A 17,802-nucleotide genomic window follows, 5' to 3' on the forward strand; every position below is an offset into this window, starting at 1 on the left:
GTGTCTTGTACATGTGTATATGCACACACATGCGTATGTATGTCTGCATGTGTGTGTACACATGTCTGTATGTGCACACGTGTGTCTGTATATGTGTGCATGTCTGTGTCTGTATGCATACATGAGTGTCACATATATCTGCATGCATGTGTGTGCATGTGTATGTGTGTGTGCATATGTGTACACATGTGTATCTGTGTATATGTGTGCTGTGTGTGTATGTATTTGTGTGAAGGGGTGACAGTGGCAAGGGATTTTTAGTTCATTTCAATAGTGCCAATTTAAAGCCGCTTCTTCCCACTCCCCAGCCCCTAGCCCCCAACCTCCCTCCTGCAGGAGGGTCCGAAGTGCTTTTCCTCTAACCAGATTCTGTCTTCTCTCCAGTACCACCACCCACCAAGGAGATCCGTGAGTATCTGTGCAGCTCCACACCTCCCCCAAACTCATCCACTCACCCCCTGCTCCCATTTGCCCTAGGGCAAGAAGGCCCAGGGCCCCTGCTACTAACCCTGCAGGTTCCCAAGAAACCTGGGCTTCCAGATTCTTCCTGGTCCTCTCCTTCCATGACCCAATGGTGCCTTCTAAAGTCCCTAAGCCCTGTGGTAGGGGTGGCCTCCTCTCAGCCATTCAGACTGTAGGGACACAGTTCAACTCTGCCCCTTCTTCAGTTCCCCTGCTGCAGTCTGGACCACACCCTGCCACTGCCCATCTCCTGCCCCCGACAACCCCACACAGCTGGGAGCCCAAGGGCCAGGGATGAGCTCCTTAACCCTATTGCGGTGACCCCAGGCTTGGCTCAGGATTCCTGCTGCAAAGTGCCAGAGACCATGTCAGGCACTACAGGGGCCCCAGAGACAAACAGAAGGGGCGCTGATTGTCTGTTGGGGTGGAAATGTTAGACCTGCCAAGAGAAGTGGAGAAAGTGCTCTGGGTTCCAGGAGGGGCACCCCCTTCCAATGGGAGGATCAGGGAAGGCTTCTGGGAGGAGGTGTCCTCTCTGCAAAGGCCTAGAGGCAAGAACGCTCCAGTGGAGGCCTTGGCTAGAGAGTCAGGACAAGGAAGGGAGGGAGAGCTGTGATTATGGCAGTAGTAACATTGATTGAGTGCCTATTATGTGCCAGACACTGGATTCAGAACTTCACAGGCATCTCATGCAATCCTACATACAACCTTATGATGGTGCTATAATTAGCCCCTTTTGTAGATAAGGAAACTAAGACACTGAGAAGTGAAATCTCTTGGCCAAGGTCACATAGCTATAAGTGGTGAGGCAGGAGTCAAACCCCCTCCACCATCTAGTCCCAAGCCCACCCCCTCAACCCCTCTTTGCAAGAGGCAATACCTCCAGGCCCTCTCCATTTCCTTCTCAACATGGTGGTGACTCTGAAGAGGGCTGTGGCTCCTAAAATAGGATTTTACCTGACTAAGAAGGACATGGGTGCCCCAGTACACTGCAAGGTTACAGAAGGCAAAGACAATATGAAGCAACACAAATCATTCACCCTACACCCTTAACCCTAGCTCCCTGAAGCCTCCTCAGTCATATTCTGAAGTGAACACAGAGTGTCACAGCATCTTGTTGCTATCAAATGCTTAGACATCACCTGCTGGGGGGATGGCAAATTCAAGCACACATGCTGCTTTCCACCCTGCCTGTTCCCATAGCAGACATCTCCAATCGATCCCAGCATTCTTTCCCTCCAAGCCCATAGGCAGACTTGAGAACTTTATCATTAAGCCTTTAACAGGAGGTCCACATTGACATTTAAGAGGAAACCTGTTTGACAACCCTGATCTAAACCAACTCCCTGATTTCACAGTTGGCAAAGATAAAGGGAGCAATTTCTGGCAAGGCACAAAGCAGATTAATGAAAGAGCAGCCTATTTCCTGAATGTACCCCTGCCCTAGTGCTCTTGGTAGCACACCAGCTCCATGCCCTGAGCAACAGCACAAGGGTTCCCAGGGGTCTCAGGGATTGAGGCAGCTGATGGGAGCGGCCTTCTATGCCAGAACCCAGAGAGCAAATCTCCTGCCTCCCAGAGGTTGAGCCCCCCTTGGCCTCATCTCCCTTCGTCCAGCAGCATGACCGTGAAGGCTGGATGGTCAGAAAATCAATGCTGGAAAAGCCTGCTTAAGCCAGCCTGTTGACATCAGGTTTATCAGACTTAGCTGCAATTGATTAGGCTCTGGGCAAACTCCAGAAGTGGTCCCCAGGGCTGGGAATGATCTCCCTGCATAGGTGAGACTCTCTGGGTGAGGGGTGAACGTGGCTGGAGGTGGGACCCCAAGGCTGTAGGAGACCAGGAGCCATGCCCTGGCTTCCCTCCCCAGCATCGCTCCTCAGCCAATCCCAAAGGTGGAGGCTGGGCACCTTTCATAGGGATCCTGCGAAGAAGGAGGAGAAGGGGAGTTGGTCCACCCCCAGTCCGGCCCTCTCGCCCCTAAGCCACAGGCTTGGATACCCACTCTCTCCTGAACAGCCCTTCACAGATGCCTCTGCCCCCTACCCACTCTCTGGGTGACAATGTCATGGTTTGAGTTCAGTCCCACCCATCAGGTGTGTGTGCTGAAACCAGGAGAGGGGAAACCCCAAACAAGCATTTCCTCTCAGATTCTCAGGGTTGCCTGCTCAGTGAAGGGAAACTAAGCCAGCAGGGTTCCCTGGTGTGGGCTGCATTTGCTCCTAGAAGGGGCACCTTTACCTACAAGCCTGGCACAAGTGGGTTGTGCCCCCTCCAGAGGGGTGCATTTTCCTGATTCACATAAAAGCTCCTTATAGACCAGGGAAAGCCCTGGAAACCACATGGTCCCTTCCAGCCTCAGGTGCAGCCTGGCCCAAATGTTGTATGTGTTATGCAATGAAGACTATCCAGTGCCTACTATGTGCCAGGCACAGGAGTTTTCAGGATGAGTCAATAAGATAATAAACATAAAGTCCTAGCCCCAGTGCCTTGCATGTAGCAAGGTCTTGGCGTCTGCAAGCTTCCTTAAGGAGCCTGCAGCTTTGCTCCAAAGCACACGCTGGCAGACCTTGGCCAGACGCCTGGCACAGGGGCTGGGGAGGGAAAGGCTGCCCAACCCCCGCTTTCCCTTAGCAGGTCAGCATTCTCCAAATCCATGTTTACCCAATCCTCCCTAATGCTGCCTTCCAAACTGTCAGCTGGTGCTAAAAAGCACACATTAGGATGAATTAGAACATGCCAGGCTGCAAGGGCGGATGTCATCCCAGCTCTCAAAGAACACATTGAGGGCTCAGCCGCTCAGCCACATCTCTAGGTACCACCAGCATCTCTCCTTAGGCATGGACCTCCCCAATTTACCCTGTGAAGGCTGCATGGAGAAGATGTAGGTCTTAGGAACAGCCAACATCACCAGAGGTGCCACTTAGTGAGTACCCAGTGGGCTCCCAACACCGTGTTGAGCTCCCAGTGGGAGAATTGGAATCCTCTGCCTGTTCTCTGTTGTATCCCAGTGTCAGGCACTTAGTAGATGCTCAGGAAATGAGTGATAAATGAATGAATGATGAGAAGAAGAATAGCCAGTGTATACTGAGCATGAAACCACACTCATGTATTCCTCACAACAACCCAGTGGGGAGGCACAACAGATATTCCATTTTGCAGATAAAGTGGGGTGCAAGAGGTTGAGAACTTGCCCAAGGGAACCTGGCTAGAGAGAGGTGCTCCCACCCATCCCACCAGAGTCCCTGGGAGTTCTCAACAGGGGCCTCTGGGGACTCAGAAGGCTGCCGTGGCCCAAATGAGAGGTTCTCAGGAGAGTCCCTTCATCATGGTGACTCAGGTTTACTCTAGTTACGTTTACTGAGGGTGTCCTGCTAGGGCTGGAGCTGTGATGGAAAGCCCAAAAATTAATTCTGGGCTGCTCCTGTGTGCTCTGGTGGGGGCCGCGTTGGAGGCACCATGGAGCACAGAAGGGTGTATCTCCCAGACTTTGCTGTCAGTGAAGGCTCCCCCAGAAAGAGGCTCTGAGCTTCGTCCCAAGCTGCACCCTGGCCCTAGCCCCAGCCCTCCCCTCCCCAAGCACCTCCCAAGCTGCTGCCCACCAAAACTGGTCTCTTTCCTTCCCAGAGGTTGTAAAGTACAAGTGTGGCCTCACCAAGCCCTGCCCAGCCAACCACTTTGCGTTTAAAATCTGCAGCGGGGCAGCCAATGTCGTGGGCCCTTCTATGTGCTTTGAAGGCCACACGTAAGTACCTAAGGGGCAACTAGGTTTCTTTTATTTTATTTCATTCATTCATTAAAAACTGCAGAGGCTGCAGGGGCTGGCCTGTGAGACCAGCCCACAGCTTCCCTTTCACTCTGGGTGTGTGAGGCACAAATACAATAATTGAAACAGTTCCCACATCCGCCAGCACCTTGCCTGGTGCTTCAGAGCATCTCTCATTCATTCCCCCGACATCCTGGGCGGTGGAGCTATTACTCCTGTTGTAAAGATGAGGACAGTGAGGTGCAGACAGGGTCACCTGCCGAGTGGCAGGGCCAGGATTTGACCTCAAGTCTAACAGCCAAGTTGCTGGGCTTCCCATGAAAGGAGATGCCTGCAGAGAAGGTTCAAGATCCTGACTCAGGCATCAAAGCCCAGATATAGCAGGCACCAGGGCTTCCGCCCAAGTACAGGAGAAAGTCTGTTTACCCATCATCCAACTAAGACAGTAAAGGCCCTGGGACGGCAAGTGCATCCTACGAAAGAACTCAGGGACGGGTGTTTAAACTAGTATTCTGAACCTAACCACAGTCTGTTTAGGCAAAACAAGGAACTGATGGGTTCAAATACCTAAAAGACCAGGGGTGGTAGGCAAGCTTCAGGACCAGCTGGATCCAGGGATTCAAACAATGTCATCAGGGCTGTCTCTCATCCCATCTTCAGCTCTACCCTCCTCTGTCTAATAGCTTTGCTTTTTTTTTTCTACTTGCAAGGGATTCCTCCATGTGGTTAAAAAGAGAGACTGCCAGCTGGTTTGACATATTAGCCCAGCTTAGCACCCTAATGGGAAAAGAGCCTTCCTGTCTAAATTATCCCTGCAAAAGTCCCAAGCCTGTGTTTCATTGACTGGCCTGGGTCACATGACCAAGCCTAGCCCAGTGCATTCGTCCGTTTTCAGGCTGCTGATAAAGGTATACCCGAGACTCAGTAATTTATACAGGAAAAAGAGTTTAATGGACTCACAGTTCAATGTGGCAGGAGAAGCCCTACAATCACGGTGGAAGGCAAAGGAGGAGCAATGACATCTTACAAGGATGGCAGCAGGCAAGAGAAAGAGCTTGTGCCGGGGAACTCCTCTCTATAAAACCATCAGATCTCGTGAGACTTACTCACTGTCACAAGAACAGCATGGGAAAGACCTGCCCCCATGATTCAGTCACCTCCCACTGGGTCCCTCCCACAACACGTGGGAATTCAAGATGAGATTTGGGTGGGGACACAGCCAAACCATATCAGCCAGTAACTGTAGCTGGGGATGTAGGATGCTTTGCTTGTCCAAGCCTGGGAGAGAGAGGTCAATCCCCGGAACCACCTGGCCTGTGCATGAAGAAAGACAGTTCTCCCACCACACATTCGGAGACAAGGGTGTGGATGCTGGGCCAGCAGGAACACAGCTGGGCCACGTGGGGACTCAGACACCCCAGGATGGTGGCAGCCTTCTGGGTTCTGCCTCCTCCCAGCAGCCAGGCCTCACAGCGTCCGGGTGGGCTGGCCCCGCCTCCAACACCTCAGAGGCCCAGGCAGGGACCTCCCCTCTTCTCTGAGCAGGTTGTTCTGGTCCAACATGCCTTGAGAAACTCTTTAGAGAATCCAGCCTACCACTAGTTTTCAGGAGAAAACAGATGGTCCCAGTTATTCCACGTGTTTCCCAACACTTCTGCATTGCTTATGTGGGCCCTTGCGGAGTTCCCCAGCTGGGAGAGCAGAGTGTTCATTCCACGCTCAGGACCGACTGTCATATTTCTTCTTCATTGTCTTCAGGATCATGAGTCCTGTGAAAAACAACGTGGGCAGAGGCCTAAACATCGCCCTGGTGAATGGTGAGTTGCAGATCCATCCCCCAGACAGTTCCTACCCAGCACCAGGGAGGGTAGGGGGTAGCGGCATATTCATTCAACCAACATTGGCTCAGCTCCTACCTCATAGCAGGAACGCCCGTAGAGCTCAGGAGGGGAAGTGTGGCTGGCCTTGGGGAACAGAAGTTCTCAAAGACCCACAGAGCTGTAGAACCACAGAGCTAGCCAGGCCCCTGCCACATGCTCCTATCTCAGGAGGACACACTTCTCCTATGGAACATAGGTGAAACATGACCCCATCCTCAAAGCCACTCTGCTTAAACCAACACAAATGAGGATGTGGGGACAACCAATGACAGTGCAAGATCACGTGCTGAGTATACACCTTCATTCATTCATTCATTCATTCATTCAACAAATACAGGCAGCAGCTACTGTGGGCCAGGCCCTGTACAGGACACTGGGGGTCAGCCAAGAACTAGAAAGGCCCTGGCTTCACAGCCTCCGTAGGTATCCGTGAAGCTCACAAACAATCTCAATGTGGTGAGCCTCTCTGGAGGGGCAGGAAGCACAGCTATGGGAGCTAGGATGCAGAGCAGGGGACAGACCCAGGGTGGTTCAGGGGAGGCTTCCAGCTGGAGGTGATAGCCAGCTGAGGTCTGAAGGATTGTGGGCACTGGCCAGGAGAAAATTGGGGAAGGCTCCTTCCAGGCAGGGGCAACACAGTGCAGGGAGGAGGAGGGAAAGTGAAGGAGAGAGGTTTGCCGGGCAACATGGAGAGGCAAGGCTGGGGAGAGAAGCAAGGCCAGAGGATGAGGAGCTAGCAAGCCTGCTAAGAAGTGTGATTGGAAGCCGAGAGCAGTAGGGAGCCACGGAAAGGCTTTGAGCAGGGCGGGAGGGACCGGGCCTGCATTCCGGAAACCTCCCTCCAGCTTGGAGTTGGGGGGCTGGAGGCAGGGAGACCACAAGGGAATCCATGGCCTTGATAACCCTGCATCTCCTGCAGGACACACACTTAAACAGGAGGCCAGAGGGCCACCAAGCCTGAAGTAGGGACACGTTTCAGGAGGGAGTGGACTTACAGGGTCAGGTAAGGACCAGGTGGTCTGGCCCCAGCCAAGACCTCCTCTCTGCCTCTGTTCTTAGAAAATGAGGGCCATTCCCTGGCTGTAAGGGCCACTTCTGGGACAAAGGTCAGGGCAGGATGGGGAAAAGGTGTAAGGGATGCTCAGGGAGGAACTTGTTGAGCTTGTGGGTGGAAGGACCACATGAGCACACTTAGGAAGGAACAGGGTAAGATGGGAGCCCCGGCCTTGCCAGCCCCAAGCGCCTGCACTTTACTCCAGAGAAAGCCTTTTCTCACTCTGCCAAGAAACCCTGCTGTGTCAGGGGAGAAGTCGGGGCCTGGAGCAGTGATGGGGCTGTTCCTGGACAGACGGGAGTCAGAGGACAGCCCTGGCCAACTTCCTAGGAGCCCAGGAAGGGCCAGGGCAGGGAGAGGCAGGAGGCTGCGTGGAGCCGTTCCTCTGCAGGTTTGAGGAGGGCCCAGGCCTGTTCCACTCCAGCCTCAGTGAAGTGGCTGCAGGGATGGTGGCTCCCTCCTGCAGGAAGGGTGTGCCCAGGCTGGTCTCAGAGCACTCTTTCGTGCATGCCAGACCCCAGAAGGCTGTAGGAGCCTCCGCTTACATCAACACTCCCATCCATCTGCCCACAGTGGGGGCGGGCAGGAAATGGCGCAGGCTGCAGCTGACCTGGCTGAAACCTGCTGACTTTCTCCTAAATGGGTCCCACCTGAGAAAAGCCTTTTGCATATTCTCCAATGAGATGGCCCCAGACTAGGCCTCTTTCCCTGCCTCTCACAAAGCCGAAAGGATGAAAATAACCATCGATGGCAATAAGAACTAGCATTTACTGGGCACTCACTGTGCTTTTTCATTTAACCCCATCACTGTGCTAGGCTGGAGCTATGCTCAATATCCCCATTTCCCAGGTGAGAAACCGGGGCTCAAAGAGGTTAAGTAGGCTGGGTGCAGTGGCTCATGCCTGTAATCCCAGCACTTTGAGAGGCTGAGGTGGGTGGATCACTTGAGCTCAGAAGTTCAAGACCAGTCTGAGTAACAGTGAACCGCCCCCACCAATCCGCCCCGTCTCTACAAAAAGTTAAAAAATTAGCTGGGTGTGGTGGCACACACCTGTAGTCCCAGCTACTCAGGAGGCTGAGGTGGGAGGATTGCTTGAGCCTGGGAGGTGGAGGCTGCAGTCAGCCAAGCTCACACCACCGCACTCCAGCCCGGGCAACAGTGAGAGACCCTGTCAAAAAAAAAAAAAAAGAGGTTAAGCAACTTGTCCAAGGCCACACAGCCTATAAAACCACCTACATTTGAACCTGGATCGAGTTAACTCCAGGTCTTACTTATTCACCTGAACGACCTCCCTAGACTAGAAATGTCTCAACCATGTACACAGCACTTACTGTATATGTGCATGCTGTGTATGCCACATGTGGGGAAGCCCAACAAATCATCCTCATCTATATGACCAAGAACAACACAAGGATTGCTAAAGACCGAGTAGTCTTTAACCTTCAGTGGCGCAGAGATTCCTCAGGATCTTCAAGCTATGCTGGCCTCGGCCTCCACCCCCACCACTCTCCCATTGCAGAAACATTCACGAGCGCACGCGATCACAAAAGCAGCTCCATAGGTTCATAGACTCCTTCTAAGGGCCCCAGGTAAATCATTCCATGGACGCTCCGTGGCTCCTGGAGAATCCTGGAGGGGCTGCTAAGCGAGCCTGCTCGCGCCGCCTGGACTGCGCCTCTCCCTAGACCCGGTCCCAACCCTCCTCCGTAAGCCTTGGAGCTGCCATCCCCTCTGCAACACCTCCATCTAGTGGCACAGATTGCGAACTGTAACGTTCCTCCCGAAGACCCGGTTCCCTGGAGGATTTGGCCTTCGGACGCCTCCTCCCACAAAATCCACAAACGCAATCCGGGTTACTGGACCCTGGGAAACTGAGTACCGCTTAGCCCAACACAAATCCCTTTGCCTTCGAGAGGTGGAGGACTCCAGTTGTAGGTTTTCTATATAGGTGGAAATAATGATGACGACTATCATTTTGATTTTGATTTTGCAGCTAAAATTCATCTTGTATGACTACTATTAATATTTTAAATGTATCTCCTTTAGTTCCCACAACCCACTGTACAGATGCAAGAATTGAGGTCAAAATGCTAAGTCCTGAGTTAGACAGTGGTAGGACAGAACACAGACTCAGACTGAGTAGACTCAGTTTGATTCCAGAGACGCCCTTAGCCATTACATTCTTGAACCTCTCAGATGAGCCCAGCCATCCCTGGACACCTGCTTTAGTCCTGCATGCTCTTTATAGGACCTGATTTCATTATATTCTTGTTCTGTTTTTAGATCTTAGACTACAGATTAGCCATTTTCAGCAGAACGACAGGCAGAACGACACGCGTTACAGGGGATAATCGTTCTCCTCTTAACCTCTAGGAACCACAGGAGCTGTGCTGGGACAGAGGGCATTTGACATGTACTCTGGAGGTAGGTGCCTCTGCTGACACTGAAGTCACAGTGGGGGGTGTGGTGCAGACGGCTGAGCCTCTTCGTGTGGCAAGGGACCTGGTGGCTCGAGGTACCTGGTGCTTCTTTCCACAGGAGGCACCCAGGAAGAGGTGCGGTGGCAGGTTGAGGGTGTCCTGCTGCTTTTGAAACTCCTTCTGGCCACCTCAGTTGGGATGTCCCAGACTCAGATCCTGAGATAGGGATTCAATTGCAATGCTTTGTTTAAGAAGTGAGCTCAGGAAACGTCAGTAGGGGAGTAGGGAGCAGACAGCGACAGGAAGGAAGCCTGTGAAGAATGTGTCACTGAGCCTTTAACCAAAGTTGGAACCCTGGAGCCAGTGTGGAATACATGCCCCAGAGATCTCCCAGAGAATCGAGGGGACTGAGGTACCCATGCCTCTAATTCCTTGGCATGCAATTCTGGCCTGCCCTGGGGGCAAAGTGAACTCTGGAGGCCAGAGAAGACCTTAAGGCAAAGCAATGTCAATGTTGATGTCACTGAAGTGCTATGGATGAGGCCACGTGACCCATCGGCCACATCCACTAAAGCTCTGCTAGGTAAAGGTATTTTATTTCAAGGTTACAGGGATCTCTTGGGGACCCAAGGACAGGACAAGGCTCCTTTCTGGACCTGAGGCTCCGAGCTCTACACATCTTTCAGCAGATGCTTGTCTTCTCTCTGCACCCACGTGCTTTGCAGATTTTTCTGTGTACCTGGCTGCCCCTTATAGGAAGTCACTGCCCTCCTTGCTCTTAGCATGGCTGGGCGAGACAGGGTACTGACCTAGCTGTGCTGAAATCCCGGGCATCTAAGTCCCCACCAGCAGCCTCCTCGCCAACCAGCCACCTATGGGCAGGGGTGGAACCCTGACCCCACATTCTCAAAAGCTTTCAAAATGCAGCAGAATCAAAGACCTGCGCCTTGCAGGGACTGGTTTTCATCAGAGTGGGTGTCAGAGCCCAGGTGAATGCAATTTCCTTTCTGTATCCCTGAGACCCCAGGGCATCTCTGTGCTCGGCCATCCTGGGATGTACAGCACATGTGACCATGGACCCAGGAAAGCCTGTCACAGAGCAGAAGGGGCCAAGCTGCTGCTAAACAGCTGGGATTCCCCTCTCCTGAATTCCCCTGTCTTTGTCTCAACCTCTAGGGAAAGCCCACTTTGTCTACACCCACCTACACACATGAGCCCAGGAGGGGAGAAAGTTACCAGGCAGCAGAAGGCAGGAAAGAGGCTGAAATTTGGGAGGTGGGGAATGCTGGGGATGTGATGTGCAGGACAACTCTTAGAGATGGGCAGCTGGCACCCTGTCCTGGGCCCAGGGCTTCGTAAGACCCCTCCCGGCCCTCCTCCATCTCCGTCCCAACTCATGGGTGAGGAGTCTGCAGAGCTAGGGGTGTGCTGACCTGGAGTCCGCATCAGGGCCCACACAGGCCTCCTGGAGTCTGCATCAGGGCCCACGCAGGTCTCTTGCCAGGTGTGCCCCACCCCCAGGCTTCAGACACTCCCCCAGGATGGAGGGGTGACCAGGAGCTGGCTGTTGCTTGACAGGAGGGTAGTGTGGATGGAGCTTGGATGGGCACACTAAAGTGCCCACATGCAGTGTGCAAGGTCCCTCCCAGTACAGGATAGAGCTGAGGACAGGGGCAACAGGAGATGGGGACAGGCCAGGGGCTGAGGACCAGACATCCTGCCTGGAGTCCTACTGATGTTCAGCATGGCCTGGGGCCAGGTTTACGGAAAAGGTCCAGTCTCTGGAGTCAGAGACTTCCAGAGGCATGACAGTCAGAGACTTCCAGAGGCATGACCTGAAGCAAGTGGCGCCTCTTGAGCCCCAGTTTCTTCATCTGTAACAGAGAGGCAGCTATAGTTTCCACTCCATAAAACTGATGTGAGGATTAGACGATAACCTGAAATAATTGGTGGAAGGGTGTCCAGCCTGACTGGTGGAGGGGTCCAGGCAAGCTGGTTTAGTCTTCTCCCTTCCCTCCTCTTCCCCTTCCCTCCCCTCTTCCCTCATTCCATCCAGATGACTCAGAAGCAAGGAGATCATCTGTCAGAATGAAAAGGAAAAAAAGTTTGAAGACAAAACTAAGCTTTAAAATGCCTTATTATAAACTTGAATGTAGCCATGACTGATGGGGACCCAGAAACAGAGGCATTGTGAGCAAGTAGCCCTTCCCTTCAGGAAACAAAAGGGGATGAAGGCTTTTTAAAGTGAGGTGATCATTAGCAGAAGGCATGCTTTATATTTTCCAAATACCCACCGTCCATCCCGACAAGCACCAGACCATACATCTGCAACAACACAAATTAATGGTGCTTTAAGAGCTCCCTCCTTTTGTCATAAAAGTTCAAGGGCCATTTCTTTAGAAGAGCGACTGTGGTGGTTGACCAGAAACCTGTCACTGAGCTGGCTGGCAGCTGGCCTTAGTTGGGAGAATGGCTTCTTCCCCAAGGTCCTAGGGGTCTGCACTGGAATACTAATAATCAAGACCAGCTTTGTGGGCCTGTGACCTGGGGACAGGGCAGTCACAAGGGGCCCATGCTTGGAAGAATCTCACACTTGGCTTGATGCCTGCCATCGTGGTCTTGAAATACTGAATAATTTTTTATTAAAAGGCCCTGCATTTTCATTCTGCACTGGATCCTGCAAATTATGCAGCCAATCCTGCTAATAATTTTTGGTTCCATTAGAGTATGCTTACTGTATGCCCAAAGTTATTGTCACATTTGCACTTTATAAAGATGCTATGAGCAGGGCTATTACTCATTCTCATTTGACAGATATAGTCTCTGCTTTAACCACTAGGTTGCTTGTTGCCAAACTTGAGCCCCCTCAAGTTGCACCATATCTAGAATAACATCTGCATTATTAGTATTTTCCTTTAAATTGGATCACTTTTTTTTTTAACCTAAGTAAATATATATTAAAAGGAAACTATATTACTGCCTTAAGTAGAAAGCTATTATTACTTGTTATGCAGGAAAGGTGACCATAAAAATAATCATAATGGAGGGCCCTGGGACAGTGGCTCACGCCTGTAATCCCAGCACTTTGGGAGGCTGAGACGGGCGGATCACCTGAGGTTGGGAGTTCGAGACAAGCCTGACCAACATTGAGAAACTCTAATTCTACTAAAAACACATAATTAGCCGGGCATGGTGGCGCATACCTGTAATTCCAGCTACTCAGCAGCCTGAGGCAGGAGAATCACTTGAACCCGGGAGGCAGAGGTTGTGGTGAGCAGAGAGCACGCCTTTGCACTCCAGCCTGGGCAACAAGAGCGAAACTCTGTGTCCAAATAATAATAATAATGGTAATAATCACCGTGGAAACAATTAGACTCTTCACAGTGAGCTGGATGCTGATGCCTCCCCCAGGTGCTAAGCCTAGAGCTGCTCTCTGTTAGAGAGCTTGGCAAGTTAGGAAGGCATTAAAGACACACGCAGAGACTTGCTCCCTGACACAGCGGGAAAGTTGTATTAACAGTAGACTCAAGTTGTCTCCCAGGGATCTCAGCTGTCTGAGGCCACGTGCTTTACCATCTAAAGTCAGCACAGATAATCTGGGCATTGTCCGGTGTAGAATGGGGTCTGGGGTATGCAAAGGGCCCGGAGCACCTGAGAGATGATGACACTTGGTCCCCTGAGGGGTAGGCACATAAGGGCCCTTCTCCAGTGGTGCTCATCCTCAGCTGCAAATCAGAGTCACATGGGGAATTTCTAAACTCCAGTGTCCAGAAGCCACCCCACATCACCTGGATGAGTCCCCCTCACTCTGCTCACTCTGGCCTCCCCTAGGACAACGGCTACAGGGAGCTCCACCTGGGATGCTCCTCTTCCTGGCTTCTGAGCTCAGCCCAGTGTCCACTGGGCCTAGCTGGCTCCTGCATCATAGGGCAGTAGACAAGCATGAGAATGACCAGGGCTCATTTCCCCTAAATCACCTGCACCTTTTCCTTCCTCCCACAGATGTTAAGCACCTAGTGAAATTCCTTAAAGAAATTCCAGGGGGTGCACTTGTGCTGGTGGCCTCCTACGACGACCCGGGGACCAAGTAAGTAGAAAACTCTACCTGCCAGGCCACCCAGTAATGCAAACTGAATACCTTCAAACGCTGCACACCCTTTTCTGCTGTTTTGCCAGCTCCATTTTCTGGCAACTTATCTTGAGGAAATTATCAGACAAGTATGCAAAGCGATGTTCTAGGAGGTTGATCACAGCCTTCATTACCACAGTGGAAAACTGGAAACCCTCTCCCTGTCCAATAGAACAGCTGACCGGCCACAGAAACTATGACATATGGTGACATAGGATATGATATACGCACAAATGAAGACAGACTGCATCAAAAATGATGCTGCAGAAAGTATTTAAGGCCGAGACAGGTGGATCACAAGGTCAGGAGATCGAGACCATCCTGGTTAACATGGTGAAACCCCGTCTCTACTAAAAATACAAAAAACTAGCCGGGCGAGGTGGCAGGTGCCTGTAGTCCCAGCTACTCGGGAGGCTGAGGCAGGAGAATGGCGTAAACCCGGGAGGCGGAGCTTGCAGTGAGCTGAGATCCGGCCACTGCACTCCAGCCTGGGTGACAGAGTGAGACTCCGTCTCAAAAGAAAAAAAAAAAAAAAGAAAGTATTTAAGGACATGGAAAATTGCCCACCCTCTAGTGCTAAGTGAGCGGCAAAAAACACTCTATGGAAATATATACACTGATCACACCAAAGGGAGGAGGGGTGAGACCATATTTCTTAGTTACTTCTTTGTGATCTTCCATATTTTCCAAATGAATGTGTATTGTGTTTGTAAACAGAGCAGTACTGTTTTAACACATCTCCAGCCCCACCTGAGGCCCTTCTAGAGAGGAAGTCTTGAAGCCCTTTGCCCTGTCCTTCCTGAGTGCAGCCGTGTTCTCTAGGCACCCCCAGGGCAGATGCTGAATGGGGAGAAGGGTAGGAACCTCGCCCCATGGGAATCCCACCATCTGATGCCCCTTTGACCCACCCCCGCATCCTGACCATCCTCTCTGGTCCTCTGCAGAATGAATGATGAAAGCAGGAAACTCTTCTCTGACTTGGGGAGTTCCTACGCAAAACAACTGGGCTTCCGGGACAGCTGGGTCTTCATAGGAACCAAAGACCTCAGGGGTAAAAGCCCCTTTGAGCAGGTGGGTTCTGGGCCACAACCCGACCCTGTGAAGGATGGACGAGGAGCTGGGCGGTGGTAGGAAGAACAGTCACCCAGTCACCTCCCGAGGGCCTTAAAATTGGGAGGATTGTGTGGGGAGAGGCCCTTGGTTGTCATTCACTCCAAAGGACAGGGTGGTCTGATCGGCCAGGAAGCCGCCTTGGCCATTTCGCAAAAGCTGGGTCATATGTAAACACGCAAGTATACAGGTAAGTACCAGAAAAGGAAGAGGGAAAAGGAGAAAAGAAGGATGATGGGGAAGTGAGGCATGAAGGAAGAAAAAAGAAATGGAAATATGAAGCTGTGTGACAGGGAAGGGGAACCTGGGGAAAGGAGCAGGATGCCTGTTCCCATCCCTTCAGCCTCCCTGGCTGGGCATGGAGAATACGGGGAGGGAAGTGAGAAGGCAGGGAGGAGGCCAATGCCATCATCACACAAGAGGCGCCAGAGCGGGCAAGTGCAGGGAACCATGTGCTGAGCTCTAGGAAGGGCACCACGATTGTGATTTCTTTCTTAAGCTAGAAAATGTGGTCTTGGTCTGTATGCATGTGTTTCTAAGAGGATGTATTCAGGTAACTAGAAATTGCCTGTGAAGAACTCAGGAGGCCGGTGGGCAGGGGCGGGGGGTGGCGTGGTTCCCGAATGTCCTGTGGGGGTGCTGCAGCAGGGCCCTGGCAAGAGGCCTGAGGCTGCATGGGCAGGTGGTGCTGTTCTGCCCCGAAGCATGGGCTCCAGACCCAGAGGAACCGGCAAGACAGAGGAAGCATGGGAGTACAGGAAGCCCAGCACCAGCTTCACCCACCTGCAACCAGCTGGCTGGGACCTGACGCCCAAAAATGAACCAAGCACCCTGATGGGACTAAGCCAGTCTGTTCTTTGTCCCCACACTTGGGAAACTGGGTTTTAGACAGGTAGCATCTAGAATCTCTTTTTTAATTCCTAAGAGTCAGCCACAATGATTCCAACAGCAGATTTTGCCATTTACATTTTTTTCTTTCATAAACTAAACCTGAGCATTTTAGACACAATCCTAAGTGATTCTATTCTTCTTACATACTTATTACAAGTATATGTATATTTTTTGAGACAGGGTCTCGCTCTGTCACTCAGGCTGTAGTGCACTGGCACAATCTCGGCTCACTGCAGCCTCGACCTCCTGGGCTCAAGCGATCCTCCCACCTCTGCCTCCTGAGTAGCTGGGACCACAGGCATGCGCCACCACACCCAGCTAATTTTTTTATGTTTTCTGGAGACAGGGTTTCCCATGTTGCCCGGGCTGGTCTTGAACTCCTAGCCTCAAGTGACCCTCCTCCCTTACCTTCCCAAAGTACTGGGATGATAGGTGTGAGCCACTGCGCCCCACCCCTTATTATTAGTATTAATTAATATTATGTGGTGGTTCTGCCACTTACCAGCCAGTGACTATGGGCAGTGACCCTCTGTGCCTCAGCTTTCCCATCTGTAGAATGGGATGTAAACAGTGCACACTCCCTAGGGCCACCGTGCAGATTAAATACATAAGGCACTGCAGAACAGCACCTGGCATACAGCAAGCGCTCAAGATGAGCTAGGAGTCTTCTTTTTATTGTTGCTATCATTATTGTCATTTGAGGTATCCTAGAGGGACACAGAGAATTTGAGGGGAGGGGCTAGATCTCTCCAACAACTGGTTACCCTTCAGGGCGTGAAAGCAGTAACTGGGCTCTGATCCCATCTCTGAGACCTTGAGCAAGTTGCATCCCCTCTCTGAGCCTCAGTTTCCCCATCCATGAAGTGGGTTAATAACATCCCACACCCCCATTTAGGTTTAGAGCACAGTGCCCATGCGGGCATGAGTTCTAAACGGCCTCACTCAATGCCTATATTTCTCTGTCTTCTCTCTCTCTAGTTCTTAAAGAACAGCCCAGACACAAACAAATATGAGGGATGGCCAGAGCTGCTGGAGATGGAGGGCTGCTTGCCCCCAAAGCCATTTTAGGGTGGCTGTGGCTCTTCCTGAGCCAGGGGCCTGAAAAAGCTCCTGCCTGACTTAGGAGTCGGAGCCCGGCAGGGACTGAGGAGGAGGAGCAGGGGGTGCCACGTGGAAGTCACTGCCGGTCCTTGCATGCTGTGTCACGCCTCCCCTCCTTGGAAACAGAACCCTCCCAACAGCGCATCCTACCCGGGAGACCAGCCTCAGGGGATCCTTCTGGAACCAGCTGTCTGTGGAGAGAACAGGGTGCTTTCGTCAGGGACTGCTGGCAGCCAGTCCTGAGGAAGGACCGACTGCCCTGACTTGAGCCCAATTAAATTTTATTTTTGCTGGTTTTGAATGAACTTTCTGACCACTCCAGTGGCCACGTTTCTCCCTGGGATTGAACTGCTCCAGACTCATCATGGGCCACGGGTCAGACAGGTCGGTGACAGCTTCAGGCTCCCCCTTAGGCAGCTGTGAGGGAGCTGTGTTTCTGGGATTTCCCATGGGCCTGAGAGAATCCTTGGTTCCAGCATAACATGTGGGATGGACGGGAACAGAGGGAGCCGGGGACAGGACGCAAGGAATACTGTCATCACCCGCTGTCTGAAGGAGAGCTGGAGCAAGTCCAGAGCAGGAGAGGGTGAGGAGGGGTAGATCTGAACCCGGCTGGAAGGAGCAGCCAGGCTGTGCTGCTGGCTTCAGGGAAGGCAGCCGGGCTGTCTCTGCCCCAGGAGCAGACCCTGCAACAAGGATGCAAGGGCAGGCAGTATATTTGGGAGGTGATTGTGGGAAACACCAGTAGAGAAGTAGGGAAGTGAGATGGCGAGGGGAAGGAGGGGAAGGCAGCCAGTAAAGGGTGTGGTTTCAACCCATCTACCCCTGTGGGGACTGGAGCTAACTCCCACCCAAAGCTCTAGGAATCAGGGTAAAACACGCACCTTGGAGATACTCCACCGGGGAGTGAGGGAGCTGGGGTATTTACACACCGACTCCCATCAGTGGTTTGTTGAGGGCTTCTGGTGTTGGGGATGATATGCATTCC

General features: G+C 52.1%; 1 protein-coding gene across 3 annotated transcripts in view; it reads left to right on the plus strand.

The window, feature by feature from the left end:
- Window positions 1–17,119, plus strand: part of FAM3D (FAM3 metabolism regulating signaling molecule D) — a 33,851-nt gene extending 16,732 nt beyond the window's left edge. For 2 of the 3 annotated variants that reach the window (XM_003894241.3, XM_009200441.4), the window contains exons 4-10: window positions 385–408; window positions 4,090–4,207; window positions 5,987–6,045; window positions 9,537–9,587; window positions 13,586–13,670; window positions 14,657–14,783; window positions 16,692–17,119. In XM_003894241.3, the coding sequence (XP_003894290.2) occupies window positions 385–408; window positions 4,090–4,207; window positions 5,987–6,045; window positions 9,537–9,587; window positions 13,586–13,670; window positions 14,657–14,783; window positions 16,692–16,781 (554 nt within the window). In that variant the 3' untranslated portion in view covers window positions 16,782–17,119. The remainder of the gene's footprint in view (window positions 1–384; window positions 409–4,089; window positions 4,208–5,986; window positions 6,046–9,536; window positions 9,588–13,585; window positions 13,671–14,656; window positions 14,784–16,691) is intronic. The other variant, XM_009200442.3, reaches the window with a different exon arrangement.
- The last annotated feature ends 683 nt before the right edge of the window (window positions 17,120–17,802 follow it).

Source organism: Papio anubis, chromosome 2 (genome assembly GCF_008728515.1).
Source record: "Papio anubis isolate 15944 chromosome 2, Panubis1.0, whole genome shotgun sequence".
NCBI classification, from domain to species: domain Eukaryota; kingdom Metazoa; phylum Chordata; class Mammalia; order Primates; family Cercopithecidae; genus Papio; species Papio anubis.